At 38.2% G+C, this 17,009-nt stretch overlaps 1 protein-coding gene across 2 annotated transcripts in view; it reads right to left on the reverse strand.

Moving 5' to 3' along the window:
• Positions 1-17,009, reverse strand: part of KIAA0355 (KIAA0355 ortholog) — a 33,834-nt gene that overhangs the window by 12,744 nt on the left and 4,081 nt on the right. For both annotated transcript variants that reach the window (XM_009282843.2, XM_009282844.2), the window contains exons 2-7: positions 10,286-10,492; positions 7,731-7,871; positions 7,348-7,443; positions 7,050-7,211; positions 5,963-6,121; positions 1,295-1,392 (exon numbers count right to left, since the gene is read on the reverse strand). In XM_009282843.2, coding sequence (XP_009281118.1) covers positions 1,295-1,392; positions 5,963-6,121; positions 7,050-7,211; positions 7,348-7,443; positions 7,731-7,871; positions 10,286-10,492 — 863 coding nt within the window. The remainder of the gene's footprint in view (positions 1-1,294; positions 1,393-5,962; positions 6,122-7,049; positions 7,212-7,347; positions 7,444-7,730; positions 7,872-10,285; positions 10,493-17,009) is intronic.

The raw sequence follows: 17,009 nt of genomic DNA on the forward strand, positions 1-17,009 counted from the left end.
AATGAATTCCTTGTTTTGCTTTGCTTGCATGCGCAGCTTTTGCTTTCCCTATTAAACTGTCTTTATCTCAACCCACGAGTTTTCTCACTTTTACCCTTCTGATTCTCTCCCCCATCCCACTGGGGGGGAGTGAGCGAGCGGCTGTGTGGGGCTTAGTTGCTGGCTGAGGTTAAACCACAACAAACACTAAGAAACCCCAGCCTGACAGACTCCATGCAGAAAGTGATTCAGCATATCCAACAGTCTGGGGAAAATTTTACTGAGCTGTGAAGATGCAGGATTAGTGAATTTTCCTCATTAATGGCACAAAATTAGGACTGAATTTGAGGTGAAATCAGAATAACTTAAATCTAAATATTAGCACATTTGTCAAGTACTTAATGAGTCCCTCCAGCAGAGACGAGTAGAGGCACTCTCACTGGGTGCCAGCAGGAGGAGCTCTTCCAGAGCACACAAAGCCTGGCTCAAAGCACTCTGCATTATTTTAGTTCTTTCATAATAGAGCAATTTACATAAAGAGAACAGAGAAGTGCCAGTTTATACTCTATAGAGGAATTAAAGATGTATTTGGGTAAACAGACCATCAGTTGACTTGTACTTCTGGACCTACCATTGGTACCATTAGTAAGAGGCTACCTCACTAAGGATTCAGATGAATGAACTGTGTTGTACTGAAATTCATAGCACTGAGTACTCCGAAGTAAGAGAGGAAGGAAGTGTTCTCATTCCAGATCATTGTTTCAGAAGGGAAGAAATCCTCACCTAAACTGCAGATTAATCCTACCGTTCTTTCCTAGGCAGTCAACTATAGTGGGAATAGCATCTCTCGGATCACAGAGTTCTGTGGTTCATGACAGCGCTTAAAGAACAGCTCAATGAAGAAAGAGCTAAAGCTCTCATATTAATCTCATCTAATTCCTGGCCTTCCTGAGGTAACAGCTGTGAGGACCTGCCAGGGAGGAGCATAACAGGAATACCTTTTTTTTTTTTTTTTTTTAAAACCTTCTCTTTCATCATCAAGCTTTTACTTCTTCTTCAAAAGTATGTTTTAGTGCCCCAGCACTGCCTCTCTTCTATTGCCTCCAACAGAGCCAGCACTAGTACAGAGACAGCTAAAGTACAACTGTCAGTCTGTCAGGAATGGTGGTATTTAAACAGTTCCAGATAAAGGAAGTTAAGGAAGATATGCCATAATTGCGTAGTATTCTCTCTTCCGTTTGTACTGCAATATTTTTCCCCTATATATTTCAGTCATAGGTATTAGTATAATCTGTAATACAGTATTTTTATTTACCAAGTTGATGGAACTTGCACCACAATTCTGGATCCTTCTAAACTTATCTGAGGAGCATAGGCTTCTTTATTTTCAATCTGTGCTGTGTCCACAACCACCTAGCAAATAAAATGAAAATAAAAGGGAAATGATTTTAAGAATTTGTTCTAGTTATTTTATCACCCCTGTAGTTAAGATGCAGTAGTTTCACCTCCCTGCCACACTACAGGTGCAAAAAAATAACCAGACAAAACAAAATCAACTCACAAAATCGTAAGTTGATTTCTATTTTAATATCTAAAAAAAAAAAAGAAAGAATATGAAATTATTAGTTTGATACAGTAACCTCTATTTCAAGGACTTAATTCTTCTCAATTACATATTGTAGTTATGCATCACTACGTAGTTACCAACTGCTTTACCTAACAGCTAGTAGTTATCAATGGCTTCGTATAACAGCCCTTACATTTCAGAGGTTTGGCACTATTACTACTTTAATAGCTCCCAAACACCTATTTATCACAATATTTTGAATAATTTAACTGCAGTGCGTGGTATGATATAGACAAGTAGTATTTAGTCTGAAACTCTTCACATAGCTCACAATTCTTCACACACACACACACCCCCTCCTCTTAAGATTATAAAATCCCACACCAACATTTCTCTATTCTCCCTAATGGAACTGTACTATTACTAATTCCCTATTATATAAAGAGAAGAAAAGTGACTGTTGAATTTGTTGAATTCTGAGCCTTCTGTAAGACATCATGAAGATATATGGAAGATGAAAGTCTTGAAAATTAACCTTCTGTCATGAACCTTTCTTTTTATGGAATTGAGAAAGAATAGATTCACTTCAGCTTCATTTCAACTTTAATACCAGTGATAGTAAGTTCCATATTTGGTTTGTGCTTTCTGTTGTTGTCCAGTCTGCATGGGTTGGCCCTTTTGATCATTTCCATAATTTCCTATTTTGGTCATGCTGAACCAGCAGCTTTTTGGCAGCAGTCAGCATTTCTTGCTTCAGTGACTAGCAGATTAGCTGTACCATTTATCCTTGAAATGGCAAAAGTCCTCCAGTATAAATAAGCCTCAAGGGATATTACTGGCTTTTTTGCAATCATCCTACACTGGTTCTACTTCTAACTGGTTGTCTACTACTGGTTATGAAGAAATGTGCAATATGAATAATGCTGAGAGTCTCTTCTCTCTCTTGCTTTAACAAAACCATCCAATGACACTTGAACACAAGTATTTCCCACCTTTTAGATATTTTAGCGTAAGGCCTTAGTTTTCCTCCAGTTGACTTTAAGCATTTGCCTGAGTTTATTCAAACTTGTAAAACATGTCTAAGCACAGTAACAAAACGCCATGCTATTATCCACTCATGAAAATACCTTTCATTTAATAACAGGGCAACTCCATTACTTTTTTCCTTGTATTTGTACCATTTTAATTTTCTTAATTTGGTAATCTGCAATTCAGCTGTGTTGCAATTATAGTTGGGATAAGGAGATATTAACTTAGGAGTGATTTTTCTCAACTCCCAAGAAAAATACTGTCTGCATTTCAGACCTGGAAGTCAGAACTAAAATTCTGATTTGTGCAGACCTACATCAGCTTCTGGTAGTGGTACATGGTAGTGCTCGTGGCCTGGGCTTTGTTGGGGATGTCGTTCCCCCCCCCCTCCCCCCCCAGTATCTTCCTTTCTTACCTTTAAAAAAAGTTTTACATTTCTCAACGTTTGGTCAGAGTTACAACATCTGGAATTTAAACATTACTAGGAGATTTAGTGCTTCTGCAATGCATGTTGGTTTTTGCTACAGAAAGATCTACAAGCACAGAAAAGGATGGCTAAAGACTCAGTTAAACCTTCGCTTCATGACTTCGCATGAGGCCAAGTCAAAGTTTCATTTCCATTCATCCTCTGAATTCAACTATTTTAATAAGTTACTTTTATTCAAACATGGAGATTTCTTCAGCTGACCCAAATCTGAAAATGCAGTTCCTAATATATATGCTAAGGTAAAAACTGAAAAACTGCACTTTAAAAAATTATTTCTTATGTTAAAAACCTGAAGCCTAAAATAACCAAGCAAACTAAGTCACATCTCATTGTGCCCTCCACTCTTAAAAGAGTTTCTTCTTAAAAGGCACATGGCAAGATAGGCTAAAGATAGTGAGACTGTCAAGCAATGTTCTTTTTTAAATTTGGCATTTAAATGACAAAATTTACACACAATTCTGAACTAATGCAGACATCTTAGTTTCTAAAAGCAGTAAACCAAAGACTACAGAATATTGTCCCATGATTCATTTATCCGAGTTCTACACAAAATAAACTTAAAATAAACACATTCTCCCTCCCCGCCTAGTGGGTGCTTAGAGGATAGCTTCCTGTGCATCAGACATCTATTGTTCTTGTTTTACAGGTGTTTCCTCTCTCATCTCCACCCAAAGAATGCTTTAAAGCAGCAAATTACAATTTCTCATCATTGCATGAGGCTACATACAAGCATAACTGAATCTTGTAAAAAAATTATGGCACATAGTTTATAAAGAAAAACATCAACCCTCACACCTTTCAAAAGTGTAACAAATCAAAGTGAGAATGAACAAAGGAGAGAAGGCTCGCAAGTATTCTGTCACGTGTATAGGTCATTACTGTGTCTTTGAAGATAGAAACCTGCTCCTTTCAGAACCTGAGGTTCATGCAAAAATCTTTGGAGACGTTCATGATTCAACACAAGGAATATTCCTTGTATCAGCACTGTCATTTGGGAGAATGTGTAAGTATGTTTTATGCCGACAACTCTCCAAGTGTTATGATAAACCTGAAGAATATCAGCGCTTTAATTACCAGCAGGTCTAACTGGTTATGTCTAGACTGGGGGACACCAGGAGATTTCCAGACTTCTGAGTCCAAATGTGCTTCGGGCCACTCCTCAAATCTCATCAGGGCAGGACTTGGGTGTGCACAACCCTGAAACCCCCTGGAAAGGAAATGGTGGGAGGTGCAGCATCCTCCAAGGCATTCCTCATCTAGACACTCAGGAGCCAGGAACTCCTGAGTTACAGCACACTCCCATAGGGCTGCTGAGAAACAGTTTCTTGGCCTCATTTCCCGTACCTTGCTGCTGACTCCCAGCATCCTACCATGAACTACGGCAGGTGAAGATACAGTCCCACTTAACCGTATCATTTTTTCTAGTTGTTTTTGTATTTATTAATATTTAATACATATTTTCCTTGAAAACACCTATGTAGAAATTTGATCAATCCTACTATTCCACGGTTGCTTTCTCTCCGTGCAAAAATACCTTCTTATGCCTCCCTGTAAAACTTCCTTATACAAAGCGGTTAATGCACTACCATCTCCTACCCTTAAATCCCTCCATCACAGTGAAGTAAGGATTGATAGCGGGTGCACTGCTGTTATGATGTTGATGGTCTGTCCCTTTGATTTTAGACCTTCTTTACATGGAAGGTCAGTTGAATTCCAGCATGATTTGAACCTACTTCTGTAACAGATATTTGTTATTAAGGTAATATCTAATATCTGGTATCTAGTATCAAAGGAATGCTAAAGTAGAAGTATCTGACAAATTTATTTCATTCTGACAAATCATTCACCATCATTGGAAAATCTATTAACGGCACCAAAAAGCATATGGTTTAATGAACTAGGATGGAAGGTCACAGTCACTTAATCAGCTGGGTGATTTGTTTGAAAAATGTGGTATTTTACAAAGTATGTAGCAATATGGATCCTTTGTAACTAATTGCAATTTCTGATGAAAGTCCTGATGGCCTGCCATCACCTTGAACAAAGAATCAGTATATGAATCAACAAGAAGCATTTAGCTCATTGTAGGTGAAGATGATTCAAAAAATACTTGACAGAAACTACCGTAGGCTACGGTGTACCTTTATGCTTGCGTTTCCTTCCTATCCTATTGCATTCTTGCCCCCATTTTATTTGTTCAGTCAAATGAAAACTCACAGTAGTCCAAAAAAACCTATGTGTCATGAATGAACACTTTATTAAATGAAGAGACTGCAGTAATTATTTATGGGAGCACAACTGCATTTTCTTATCAGAGTATGTTCCAACCATCTATTTTTAGCAACTATTTAGATACTGTAAAATCCATGGAGTTTGTTTCTAAAGAACACATATGTCTACAGCAAGGTATTCAATCGCTCCGTCCTCTGTTGGAGATGTCAGGTAGCACTACTTGGTGCAGAGGACTTCCTGGTTTATGTCGGGCAGGAAACCCAGCTTCCATTCAAAGCAGAGAGGAAATGCAAGAATGGCAGTTTTTAAAGCTAATCTGAGAGAAGGGAGGGAAAGGGTCTTTCTTTTTAACATGGTCATCTATAGATTTTAAAATCTTTCTATTTCACTATGAATTAGAAGTTTCATTTCTTGTGTTCTCTCTGGTAACGGAGACTACAAAGTACACAGTACATTCTCCTGTTCCTATCAGCTACAGATACCATCTACAAACTTGCATTCTACGAGGATACATTTTGCTCATAAATCAAGTTAGCGGCAGCGTTAAAAATGGAGAAACACAAAGTAAGACACTGGAAATTAATTTCCAAACTCTTTAAAAATACCTAGTTTCTCTTCAGGATGTTTAAGTAGCCCTTTTTTTGCTAAGCCTATTCATAGTCACTTACCAGTCCAGCTTGGCCAAATAACAATTGTACAGCAGTTTTGCAGGCTCCTCGCCAAGTGGAAGGGCAAACCTGATTTAGTACTTCAGTAACAGGAGAGTCATCCCGGGGTGTAAGTCCATTATGGCATCCAGCTTCCTTAATCAACTGCAGCATTGTGTGCTGAAAAAAGTAATAAAAATTTTGTCATACTAAAGACGTGATTCAGAAATGTTAACGCCAATGCTTCCATATGTATTTATCATTGTTTTACACATTTTTCAAACAACTATGTCTGTTACGTCTGAACAGTCTCGTATAACCAGAAGAGCTCAGCTGCAGAAAAGAAATATAGAAGACCGTCTCTGCTATTTGGAACACAATACTCCTCCAAAATCATAAACAGTATTTTTCCTTATATTCCTGCAAAATGGTTTAAGCAGAACTACAAAAAGCACTGCAGAGACAACAGACAAGCAGCATTTTGAGCTGTGGATTGTTTCAACTCTTTCAGGAGCAAGGAACTGGGCTTATCTAAAAAAAAAAGTGAAAATGTCCATTAAAATTGCCCAAATTACATCTTTTCCATTCCTTTATACTGAAAATACAATTAACTTCTCCACAATTTTAAATTATTATTTTTAAATTGATTAAAGTTTGTAAGAAGACATTAAAAGGAGCTTTGTTACAAAATAGTTTTTCAAGTACCTCCCTTAGCACTTGGCAGGGCCAGACTTATTTTGGCACCTAAGAAGATAAAAGCTCCAAAGTGCATCACCTGGTTGGGGCATCTGTAAGGGCTCACTTTCCTCTGCACTTCTTGAGACCCAACCCACCTATTTTCAAAAAGTTCATAGAAGCTTCATTACCTCCTAGACTTCTATGCTTCTCTCAGATTGGACTGAATTTGCCCAGGTGGTTAAAACATTATCAGAAGCAGGCGTGGACGTATAATGTTATCAACATCTTGTTTCCACAGGAAGTCAGGCTAAAAATACGCACTTTTAAATACAAGCTTGGCACTGAACTTCTACTGCAGTTGTTCTCTGAATTTTAAGGAGTTCTACTCTTTCTTTTCCTTCACTCCTGTGGCTAGATTCAGGGTTATTACCGTTTTCAGCTTCAGGTTTTCTGCTGCAGACTCATTAAAGGATATTCCTTTCAGAAAATGCGATCCTATCTGAACAGGTACAGTGGGCAGTTCACACTGAATTGGCTGAGGTGGAGTCTGTCTCCTTCCTGTTTGCTGGGCTTCAGCTTCACTGCAACAGCCCTGAAATATGAAAGAACAGATCAATTAGAAGAAATGAAGACATTAGAAAATCCTAATGAGAGTCCAATTCCCCCCCCCAATAGTTATTTTCAAGGTGAGGAGGGATGAGAGAGAGAGCAGGTTTAGCAGATCCTACCTGAAGACTTGCTTCAATAGCTTTTGGGTTCAAGTGGAAGCCAGCCTTCATTGCATATTCACAATGGCCTAAACTCTCCAAAGCCACTTTGTAAGCCTGACATTAAACAAAAAGTTGAGATAGCACAGGCATATCAGCACGTAAGTAAGCATGCAGTCATTGTGTCTGGATACATATATAAGAATTGTTACATGGATTTACCCTACTCAGTTCTACGGCACACACACATTTATTATATAAGATTCCAATACTGTAATTATCAAATACCTCATGGCTGCCTGTGGTACGTATTTCTGCAGTAATACGCTACTTCCCTACTTCATTCCTTGGCCCACTGACTGTACTACATGCACACGAAAGCGGCAGACTTTAAAAAAACTCACCTGCAAAGCACTGTCAATTTTCATGTTTAGCTCTTTGAGCTGATGTTCGGGGATTGCCACACTCTGTGAGCAGAAAAGTTGCTGAACTTCAATTCCTGCCAAACATCCATCACAGCCTCTTTCTCGCAGTCGAGATGTGGCCTGTAATGTAAAATAAAAATCCAGGGTAAAGAGGTTCAACATTAAACCAGGTCAGGCTTAATTAAATTTAAAAACAAAGAGGAAAAAACCCCACAGAGTTTAAAATATTATAAAGGAGATGAGAAGCAGCACCTGGTAGAAAGATCTGGTAGAGATTATTTACTGTAACTTATTAAACCTCTACTGCTACTTTGAAAGTACTAATCTCATGTAATTTGTATGGCATATAGGTGTTGGCTAGCAACTTAATTCAACATTGCTTGCTGTTACTATTTCAGCTCCCTCTCAGGACTAAGGATCCTGTTACACAGGCCACGTGACGACTGTGGTTACCAGAGGAGGGACTTACAACTTCAACACAAAGGGTATTACTTGCCACAGAAACAGAAGATACATTTAATCATGTGTACAAACACTCCTGTGTACATAAGATATATTTTATACAATTAAGGGTGATTACTGTGATGCAATTTGAGAAGAGCCACGCAAGACTAAGATCAACTTCGCACAGCAAGAGAATAGCTTTATGTAATATGATTTTGAAAAATAAGAAATATGAAAAGCCAAATATCTAGTTTTAACTTTAAAATATTACACTACTGAGCAGGGTAACACAAATAGAAACCTACTCTCAACTGCATTTAAGGCCTCAGATACGGCTTATTTTTCAGCCTAGGAAGGAGTCTTGCTCTAAAGTCGGATGTCCAAATTGGGCATTTTTGGTACTACAGCCAATGGACCGACACATTGCTGACCTCATCAACACATACAAAATTACAGCATTTTCCAAGTGAAAATCTTAAAAAGGAAAAATAGTTTTGAGCTACTGACAAAGTATCATCTTAAACTTTATTCTGAAACAGCAGTGTATTCTCCTGCCAAAGAGGCTGATTTTATATGGAAATAATGGATTGCCTTCCACTCCACAAAGTAAAAATTTGGAAAGATTTCAGTATTTCAAATATCCCTATCAAAATGACTTGTGTATTAGTCTATCTACAATTATAAGAGAGAGATCTATTTTATTTATTTACAGAGCACAGATTTTTCTTATGCTATCCTAACCCCACACACAAATATTTCAGATTAGTTATTTTAGTCAATCATAAAAATTGAGAACTTTCTTCTATTGTTATTCTGGAACTAGGGAGAATCTGTATTTTTCTCTTCTCCTCCCCATATATGTTTAATAAAGGATTTGGTTAGTGTAATACTTGTACTAAACTCTATTTTGAAATACAGGTTTTATTAACAGAAATAGCTGAAGTGAGCTGTTAAGTAGGTAAAAAAGAAAGTTAAGGTCCCAGATTCTGCAAACCCAAGTTTAATTTTAACCACATTTTAAACAAACTTGATAGCAATTGCAGGACATTTCTAGAATTTGTAACACAGTTTTAAGGAACTAAGTATATTAAACATAAAATTAACTATTTTTATGCAAAAGGAGTAAAGCTATACCAGGATTAGACCTGTTACGATTATCTGTAATACACCTAAAGCACTCCCAAATCCTTATTTTATCCAGTGAAATAAATTTATGCTGCAGTAAAAATTACAAATAATTCCTCTGCATTCATAGTTCTAAAGGAAACTTGTTTGCTTTCATATACCTTGCAGATGTTAGTTGATAAATGGAAACCTTGACAAGATTTCCAGTCAAGATGATTAACAAGCCTGTGTGGGCTGCCAAATTAGACTTCAGAAGCACATGCTCCAAGTTACTTGAATTTAAGGAAACCACACACTCAGTGTCTGAATCCATTTTGATCTATCAGTCTGCAGACTTCAATAGTGCAAGGGAAAGCAGAAAAGCTCATAAATCTAATTTTCTTCGTAAAGTACTTTTTTCAGCAGGAAAAGTAAAGATTCCACAGATGGCAAATGTTTGTGAAAATAAATGTACCACTCTCTGGACTTGTAAGTAATACGATTAACGTTCCAACAACTGATGGATCAAGCAACATCAAGATTAACAACATGAAGACAAGAGTGTTAAAAGTTACCATAAAGATTTTTAAGTATAAAATAGAATCCATGCTCAAAATTTAAGAGAAACACACATTACCTAAATTATTTTTCATCAAGATTTTGCTCTGTTTTCACAGACTTTTTTTTTAATTCCCTCTGTCTGCCAAACCACATTTGAACATTGTTAATTTATTGCTAATAACAAAAAGCTGTTTCCACTGTTTGTGCACTCCTTCTGTACAATCATATCACAAAGAAAACTTTACACAGGACAAAGATAGTATAATCACGTAAAACAAGTTTTAGCATCTGAAACTAACTGCACCATGTTCCCCCCTTCAAATGTAGCATATCTTTAAAATCAGAGATTTTCTTCCCTTGTTAGGGCGTCCAGCCTGAATTTAGGTTTCACTAAATATAAAGTCGCTACAGCAAGACCTCTGTACCTCTGCTGCTCCTCTCCATGATCTTATTGCATCTTCTAGCTCATTTGTGGGGCTTAAATTTGAGGCTCCAGCCCCACTAACGTTCCTTCTCTCCTGAGCTACGGCTTCAGCAAAGCAAGAGTGTGCCACTGGCTGGACCTTCTGCAAAGCTTGTGACAGGAACTGAAAGTGGACCTGCATCACCGTCAAGAAACATCGCCCAAGTACCTGCAGGAGAAGAAACAAACCTGTTTCAAGCAAATAGAGGATTTCACCGAAGTTTCCCTTCTTCCTTTTTGTTCAGTGTTTGGGGTAAGGAACTAAGTTAAACTCAGATTTTTTTTATTAAAATAACGCTTCAGATAAGTAACACATGATACTTAACGATTTACTTAAAATAAGGTAAACAGTGAGCAAGCATTGGTTTCTATGAATTAAGAGGAGATCAGACTGATCCCATGTCATTTTTACTTCTGCACTCAAGTTACGGTTATTCGAAGAATGAAAAGCTTGTTAAGTTACTTAGCAATATTGAGCACATAAAACAATACAAAAATGGCAGTAGCATACTATCACAAGGACAAAGTCAACAGCAAAACCCACCTGCACATAGATCTAGCTGAATTTCTGCTAAAAAACCCAAAACAAAAAAAGAACTACATCATTTTAAAACATTATCATAAAAATCAGAAATGTTTAATCCAGTAGTTTATCATCCAAGCAGAGCAATAACCGGTAATAAGCAAGAAAAACATTTTGCCACATAATACAGTGGCAACACAGTGCCATTTTTAGAATATAATAGTGACTGCAGAATGCATGCACAAAGTTGCAGCCCTGTCACTTGCATTGTCTGACAGGAACTGCTAACGCTGGCACAAATCTTCTCTTCAGAATATTTCACTGAAATGGGTCATGGAATACTTGGAAAGCCCAAGGGAAGGCAGGGCTGCCAGTCCCTCCCCGCACTTGCTGGGCTGAAGGCAGCACCAGTATTCATGCTGGGGAAGGGGTGCCCGCCTTGGCCAGCTGGAGCTGGGCTCCGCGTCCTGGACCTCTGTCCCCTGCACGTTTCCTTCCCCCATTTGTCTCCCTCTCTCATAGCAGTACTAATGAGAATTATGACCGAAGACAGACATATGCCTCAGTTACTGCAAGCAAAACAAAACAGGTCACACAAACTGAGTATTTAGGTGCAGCCACCACACATGGAAGAACAGAGAGGAGCGCAACCATCCAGAAGGACAACCTGGAGAGCAAAGCAGCACGAACAGGACTGTGTCTACCTTCAGGGCCACGCTCTCCTAAGCAGACGAAAGCTTACAACAAAGCATAACTAGAACACAGCAGAGAAGCAAGTATTTTCCAAATTACTTTCTAAAGTATTTAAAAGCTATTCAAAGTGTTTTGTTTCTTTTATGGAGTTCATCACAAAGTGGTTTAAAATGTATATTTGACTTTGATTTATTAAAAAAGACTCAACTTGAATTCCATTTTAGGAATAATTCATAAAATACACAGATAATGTACAAAGCCATCATGTCTTGGAGCAAATAAATCATCTGGCTTATTTTCAGCTACATTCTTCTGGAATAAAAATATTCAGACACAATGATCTTACTGACAAGACTCTGTAGTCACACGAACAGTTATATGCATTAACTATCTACTTCAGAAGAACCAGTGGTGGCAATGCTTTTTTCCATTGCATCCGGACTCCTTTTGACATTCCATTCTGGTTCAATCACTTCCCTTCTTTGTACAAGGCATAAAATTAAACATTTCTGGTACTTTGACTGACCTCTGAAAGTGGAGTTTGCCTTATTAAAAAGGCAGTCAGCAAATGATAAAATGAATAAAACTCCAACTTTCCTGGCTACAAGATTAGAAAGATTTATAAAAAAACTGCAGGAAAAGACAACTGGTGGTCTGAATATTTCTGTGTACGAAGAATGCCGTTCTCAGGGGAAGAAGAAACTAGGACTCATTAGGAATTTCAAGCCGATTAAGTTTCAAAGAATATTTAAGGTACAGAGGTTGAAGTTTCCCCTGCCTGGGAATAATGCTCAAAATAAACAAGTGATTTAGTTTTTAAGTGGCAGCACACAGCATTCCTAGTATAATTTACAATGTTAAACAGTAAAGATAAATAGTAACATCTGCTTTACTCAACTTCTATTTTGTTTGAAAAATAATTTATTTCAGTCTTCCTCGGAAATGGGTAAGGATGGTTTTAACTGCTTGAATAAAATCCAAGTGGAGGAGGATTTTTGCACTGTTAAACACTCACTGCAGATGCCAAACTCACTTTGCTTTAAAGTTCACTCCTTGAGGATTTTCTTCCAAAGAGCTGAATCTGTTTTCACTGTGGGAAAGAAGTATGACCACCACCAGTTTAACAAATACAGCCAGGGCTGGCCAGCAGTTACCGAAGTGTGTAAAGCAATATACTAAATCTCTGCTGCAAAATCTGCAGAACATTAGCATATGGGGGTGGTTTTTTTCCACAGTTAAGAGACACCACCATCTCTTTTTTGAGTTTATTTTTCCCTACTTTCCCATGCAGAAGTGTTTGACTCTCCTGCTTTAGACCATAATAAGAACCAAATAAAACCTTGAGACTATGTAGTAAACAAAGATGAACTGGAATCATCACAGGTGTCATCTAGTAAGTTTTTCTTCGTAGTGGTGGTGTTTTCTTAAGCCATTTCTTAGAATCATTTATATTGCATACACGATGATGTCTTCAGCTTGCAAACTTTTTGTCCCAAGAAATACAGCTCTAGCAGTGCCTTCACTTTCCTAACCTGTTACCAGGTAGGACAGCTATCTCAGCAGCTGAATAACCTTACTTAAAGGAATCTGTCTTCCTGTTTAGGCAGTTGGAAGCAACGGGACCTTTTGGGGAGGTCTCACTTCAGACTTCCTTGTCTCTGAAACAGGTGATGAGTTTAATCAAACTGGTTATATACAAACAGGAGCATCAGGTGGAGATGCAGTGTTAGGTTACTCTGTCCCATATTACCCTCCTAACGGGGGCACACAATCAACTTTGGCATATTTTGCTGGACAAAGTGCACACATAAAATTGCCAGATTTCATTGCTAAACAGTGATGCCATGCAAATTCCCTGGCAAGCAGATCTTACGCAACAGATTCTTTAAAACAGAGCACTACTACTACTAAAGTTAGCAGACAACCAGTGTCAGTCTTCCAAACTTGATACAAACACTGACCTACAGAGTTCCAAGTACCATTTTATGTAGTAGAATTTATTTTTCTTTTTTTCATTTGTTTTTGTTTGGATGGGGCTATTTAACAAACAAAACCCTCAAGAAACCAAAACACCTCAACATTCTTATTCAGTGGTTTCCTACTACCCTCATTTCCCTTAACAGAGTTCTTAATGGCTTTGGTAATAAGCCCTGTGCACAACCTGTCTACCCACTGAAGAGACCAGATTAAAATAGCAATATAATGAAGTTAACAATGAGGTATGACTCAAACTGGTGTACCAGGTTATGAGATAACCCGCTTTCCCACACATTACTGAAAGTAGGCAAAATAGTATTCGTTTTTACTATGTAGCAATGCCCTGCAGTTCAAAAGAATGATCTCATGACCAAAACACCTTCAACGGAAGACATGATCCTGCTCATTGAAAAAGAGTTACCTACAAGATAAACTAGATTCCAGTGGAAGTTACACCTTTACATCTACAGTATTAGGAGACACGGGCAACCTAACAGACTCATTTCTGCTAACAGTCAACCTAAAAGCCCAGTAGTGATAATCTCGTATCGACAGCTACTAAAATGCTAACTATAATTTAGCAAAAAAGCACTTGTGTTAAGCATTTTAAAAATAAAAAGCAATTACAATGTAATACAAAATATTTCTAAAGACAACGCTAGCGAGAGCAGACCATGAGATTATAGACCAAGACAAGAGTACAATGTCATTCCAGCAAGCCATAGCATTTTCTACTGATTTGAAGCAGCTTTTTGCTACTAACAATTCCTCAACTCAGAATAAGTCTGAAGCCAATCCCTGCAAATCACAGGAAAGATAATAATTTTAAAAAAATATTTAAATTGGCCCATACAATGTTTGCTAAGGAAAGCCTACATTTTATATTTACTCAGACATTTTTGTCCCACAAGCTTCTTGTTCAAAAATCTTCAGTTATTTTATACACATAAAAGCCAAAAATTATCTCCATTTAATACAAAACAAAGCATCCAAGTAAATATCCTGTGCCCATTCATGCTTCCCTTTTGTTTAAGAAGGCAACATGTACATCTCTGTCATTACTGCCACTTTTAAGATAATATACAAGCTCTGTGTAACTAAAACAAGATTCATTCTTTGTATTTTGCAGTACTGAGGCTGCTGCAAAGCTTCACATAAGATGAGGAAATACACAAACTTTTTTCCAGTTTTAATCCCCCCCCCCAGGATTTCCTTTAACAGTTTTATTAACAGAAGTACAGTTTTACTGCATTCTTCCAGCTTACAAAACTTTTATGTTGTTTTCCAGATCTGTTGTTAAACACACTCTTGTTCCCCCTGGTTTCCAAGCTGTTCCTCACCCATACAGGCACAAAACACCCGAGAACTCAGTTTTTTGAAAGGGGAAAGGAAAGACAGAAAATAAAAATCAGCATTTGCATTTCTGGAATTAAGAAACCTTGGGAAACTCCATCTGTCACCAACACTTTGATCAAGAGAAGTCACCTTCTTACACATCTTGGCAGACGGCTCTGAACTAGCAAGCTGTGTTCTGCTAAAAAACAATAAATAAATTAAAAACCTCACCCACTGCTGCTACAGTCCAGGTCGCACAACCTTTTTTAGTCCAAATCCAAGTCAGCGTATGTTTATCAGGACTTGAAGTTTTCTTGATATTGCCTTCCCTCAGGGCTAGAGCCCACTACACTAGATAAAAATGTGTGGCACCTCAGAAAGGCTATCGCTCTCTCCTAAATTTCTAAAGCCAAACCTGCTCTGCTTATATTTCTCATTCTTCCTCAAAACATACAGCCTTTGTTGAGGAAGGCTTAGGAAAAATACACTTTCCTCAGCAGGGCTCATGCATAGAAAAAGCCTCATTCTCATGTCCTTCTCATGAATTTGGGGTTCTGTCCTCCCACCCCACCATAAATTACAACTCACCGCCCGCTGCTTCTGTAATGCCAGACTCCATCCCTCAAATAAGAGGCTCTGGAGTACCTCTTCATAGAATATTGCTGAGCTGCCACTCAGACATTCGACCATCTCTCAATTCTTTCTCAGAGTTCTAAGTTCTTTCAGTCATCTACTAGAGAAGCTGCAAAAGCAACTTCAGGTATTACTGTATTTCCCCAGGAAAAAGTTACACTGCCTCCCACACTCTTTTCCCCTCGTTTCCCCTGGTCAGTGAACTGTGATGAAGTCATAGAATCATAGAATCATTGAGGTTGGAAAAGACCTCTAAGATCATCGAGTCCAAGTCAGGCAAGCCCTTTACATTTTTCTTCTTCCATTTGAGTTTTTTAATCCTGGTGGTAGTTTTATGGAATGTTAACTTTTCTATAGATCAGGGAAAAAAACCCAAATCACACTTACTTTTTTTAATTAAAATTTCAGCATACATAGCTCAGTCTTCAAATCACAGAAAAGCAGAGTAAGAGAGGCTCTCAAAAGGTCATCCTACTGTCCCAAGCAAAGAGCAACTTCACCTGGGTCAGTTTTGCTAGATGCAGGTTTAACCTGTTCTGTAAGTTCTTCATGATGGAGGCTCCCTATCCTTCATAGCAATCCACGTCAGTGCTTCACTAACATTACAAAGTATTTCCACATCATCTAATATGAATCTTTCCTTCTGAAATATAAGTTCATTACTTCTTGCTCCACCTTACATGGACACAAAGAACAGAACACTGCCACATCTTCTTGCAGCCTCTTATATACCTGAACAATTCTGATTTTCCTTCTTAGTCTTCTCTTCTGTAGAGGCAGTCTTTTCAATTTGTCCTCTGAAGTCCTATTTCCTGGATGTCTGATTACTCTTGCTACTCTGCTCTGGTGTCTCTCCACTCGCTCGCTATTTCTCTAAGTGCAACAGCAGTGGTATGTGGGTGCACTGTTGCGTTTAAGGCCATAATAACCAAAGTGAAGAGTTGAATGCTTATTTCATGGTTCTTGCAGGTTATAATCATGTTAAATACATGACAACTGCCTCTTTGCACAACAGCAACAACATTGATTTATTATTTGCAACCACACAACACTGACTCCTACTCAACACAACTACCATAAGCCCTAGAACTGTTCTTCAGAGCTGCTGTGCAGTGGGCTCCACTTGTGAGGCCGAAAATTTCTGTTTAAATATTGTAACATTCAGTTTTCCCCTCTGAATTCCATCCCAACTGGAACACTCATTTGTTCAATTCAAGATGATTTTTAATTCAGCAGGCCTTCCAGCATACTAATTATAGAATCATAGAATCGTTTGGGTTGGAAGGGACCTCTAAAGGTCATCTAAGTCCAACCCCGCTGCCGTGGGCAGGGACATCTTCAACTAGATCAGGTTGCTCAGAGCCCCGTCCAACCTGACCTTGAATGTTTCCAGGGATGGGGCATCCACCACCTCTCTGGGCAACCTGTGCCAGTGCTTCACCACCCTCAGCGTAAAAAACTTCTTCCTTCTATCTAGTCTATATCTACACCCCTTTAGTTTAAAGCCATTCCCCCTTGTCCTGTC

This window comes from Aptenodytes forsteri, unplaced genomic scaffold (genome assembly GCF_000699145.1).
Source record: "Aptenodytes forsteri isolate BGI_AS27 unplaced genomic scaffold, ASM69914v1 Scaffold70, whole genome shotgun sequence".
Classification (NCBI taxonomy): Eukaryota; Metazoa; Chordata; class Aves; order Sphenisciformes; family Spheniscidae; genus Aptenodytes; species Aptenodytes forsteri.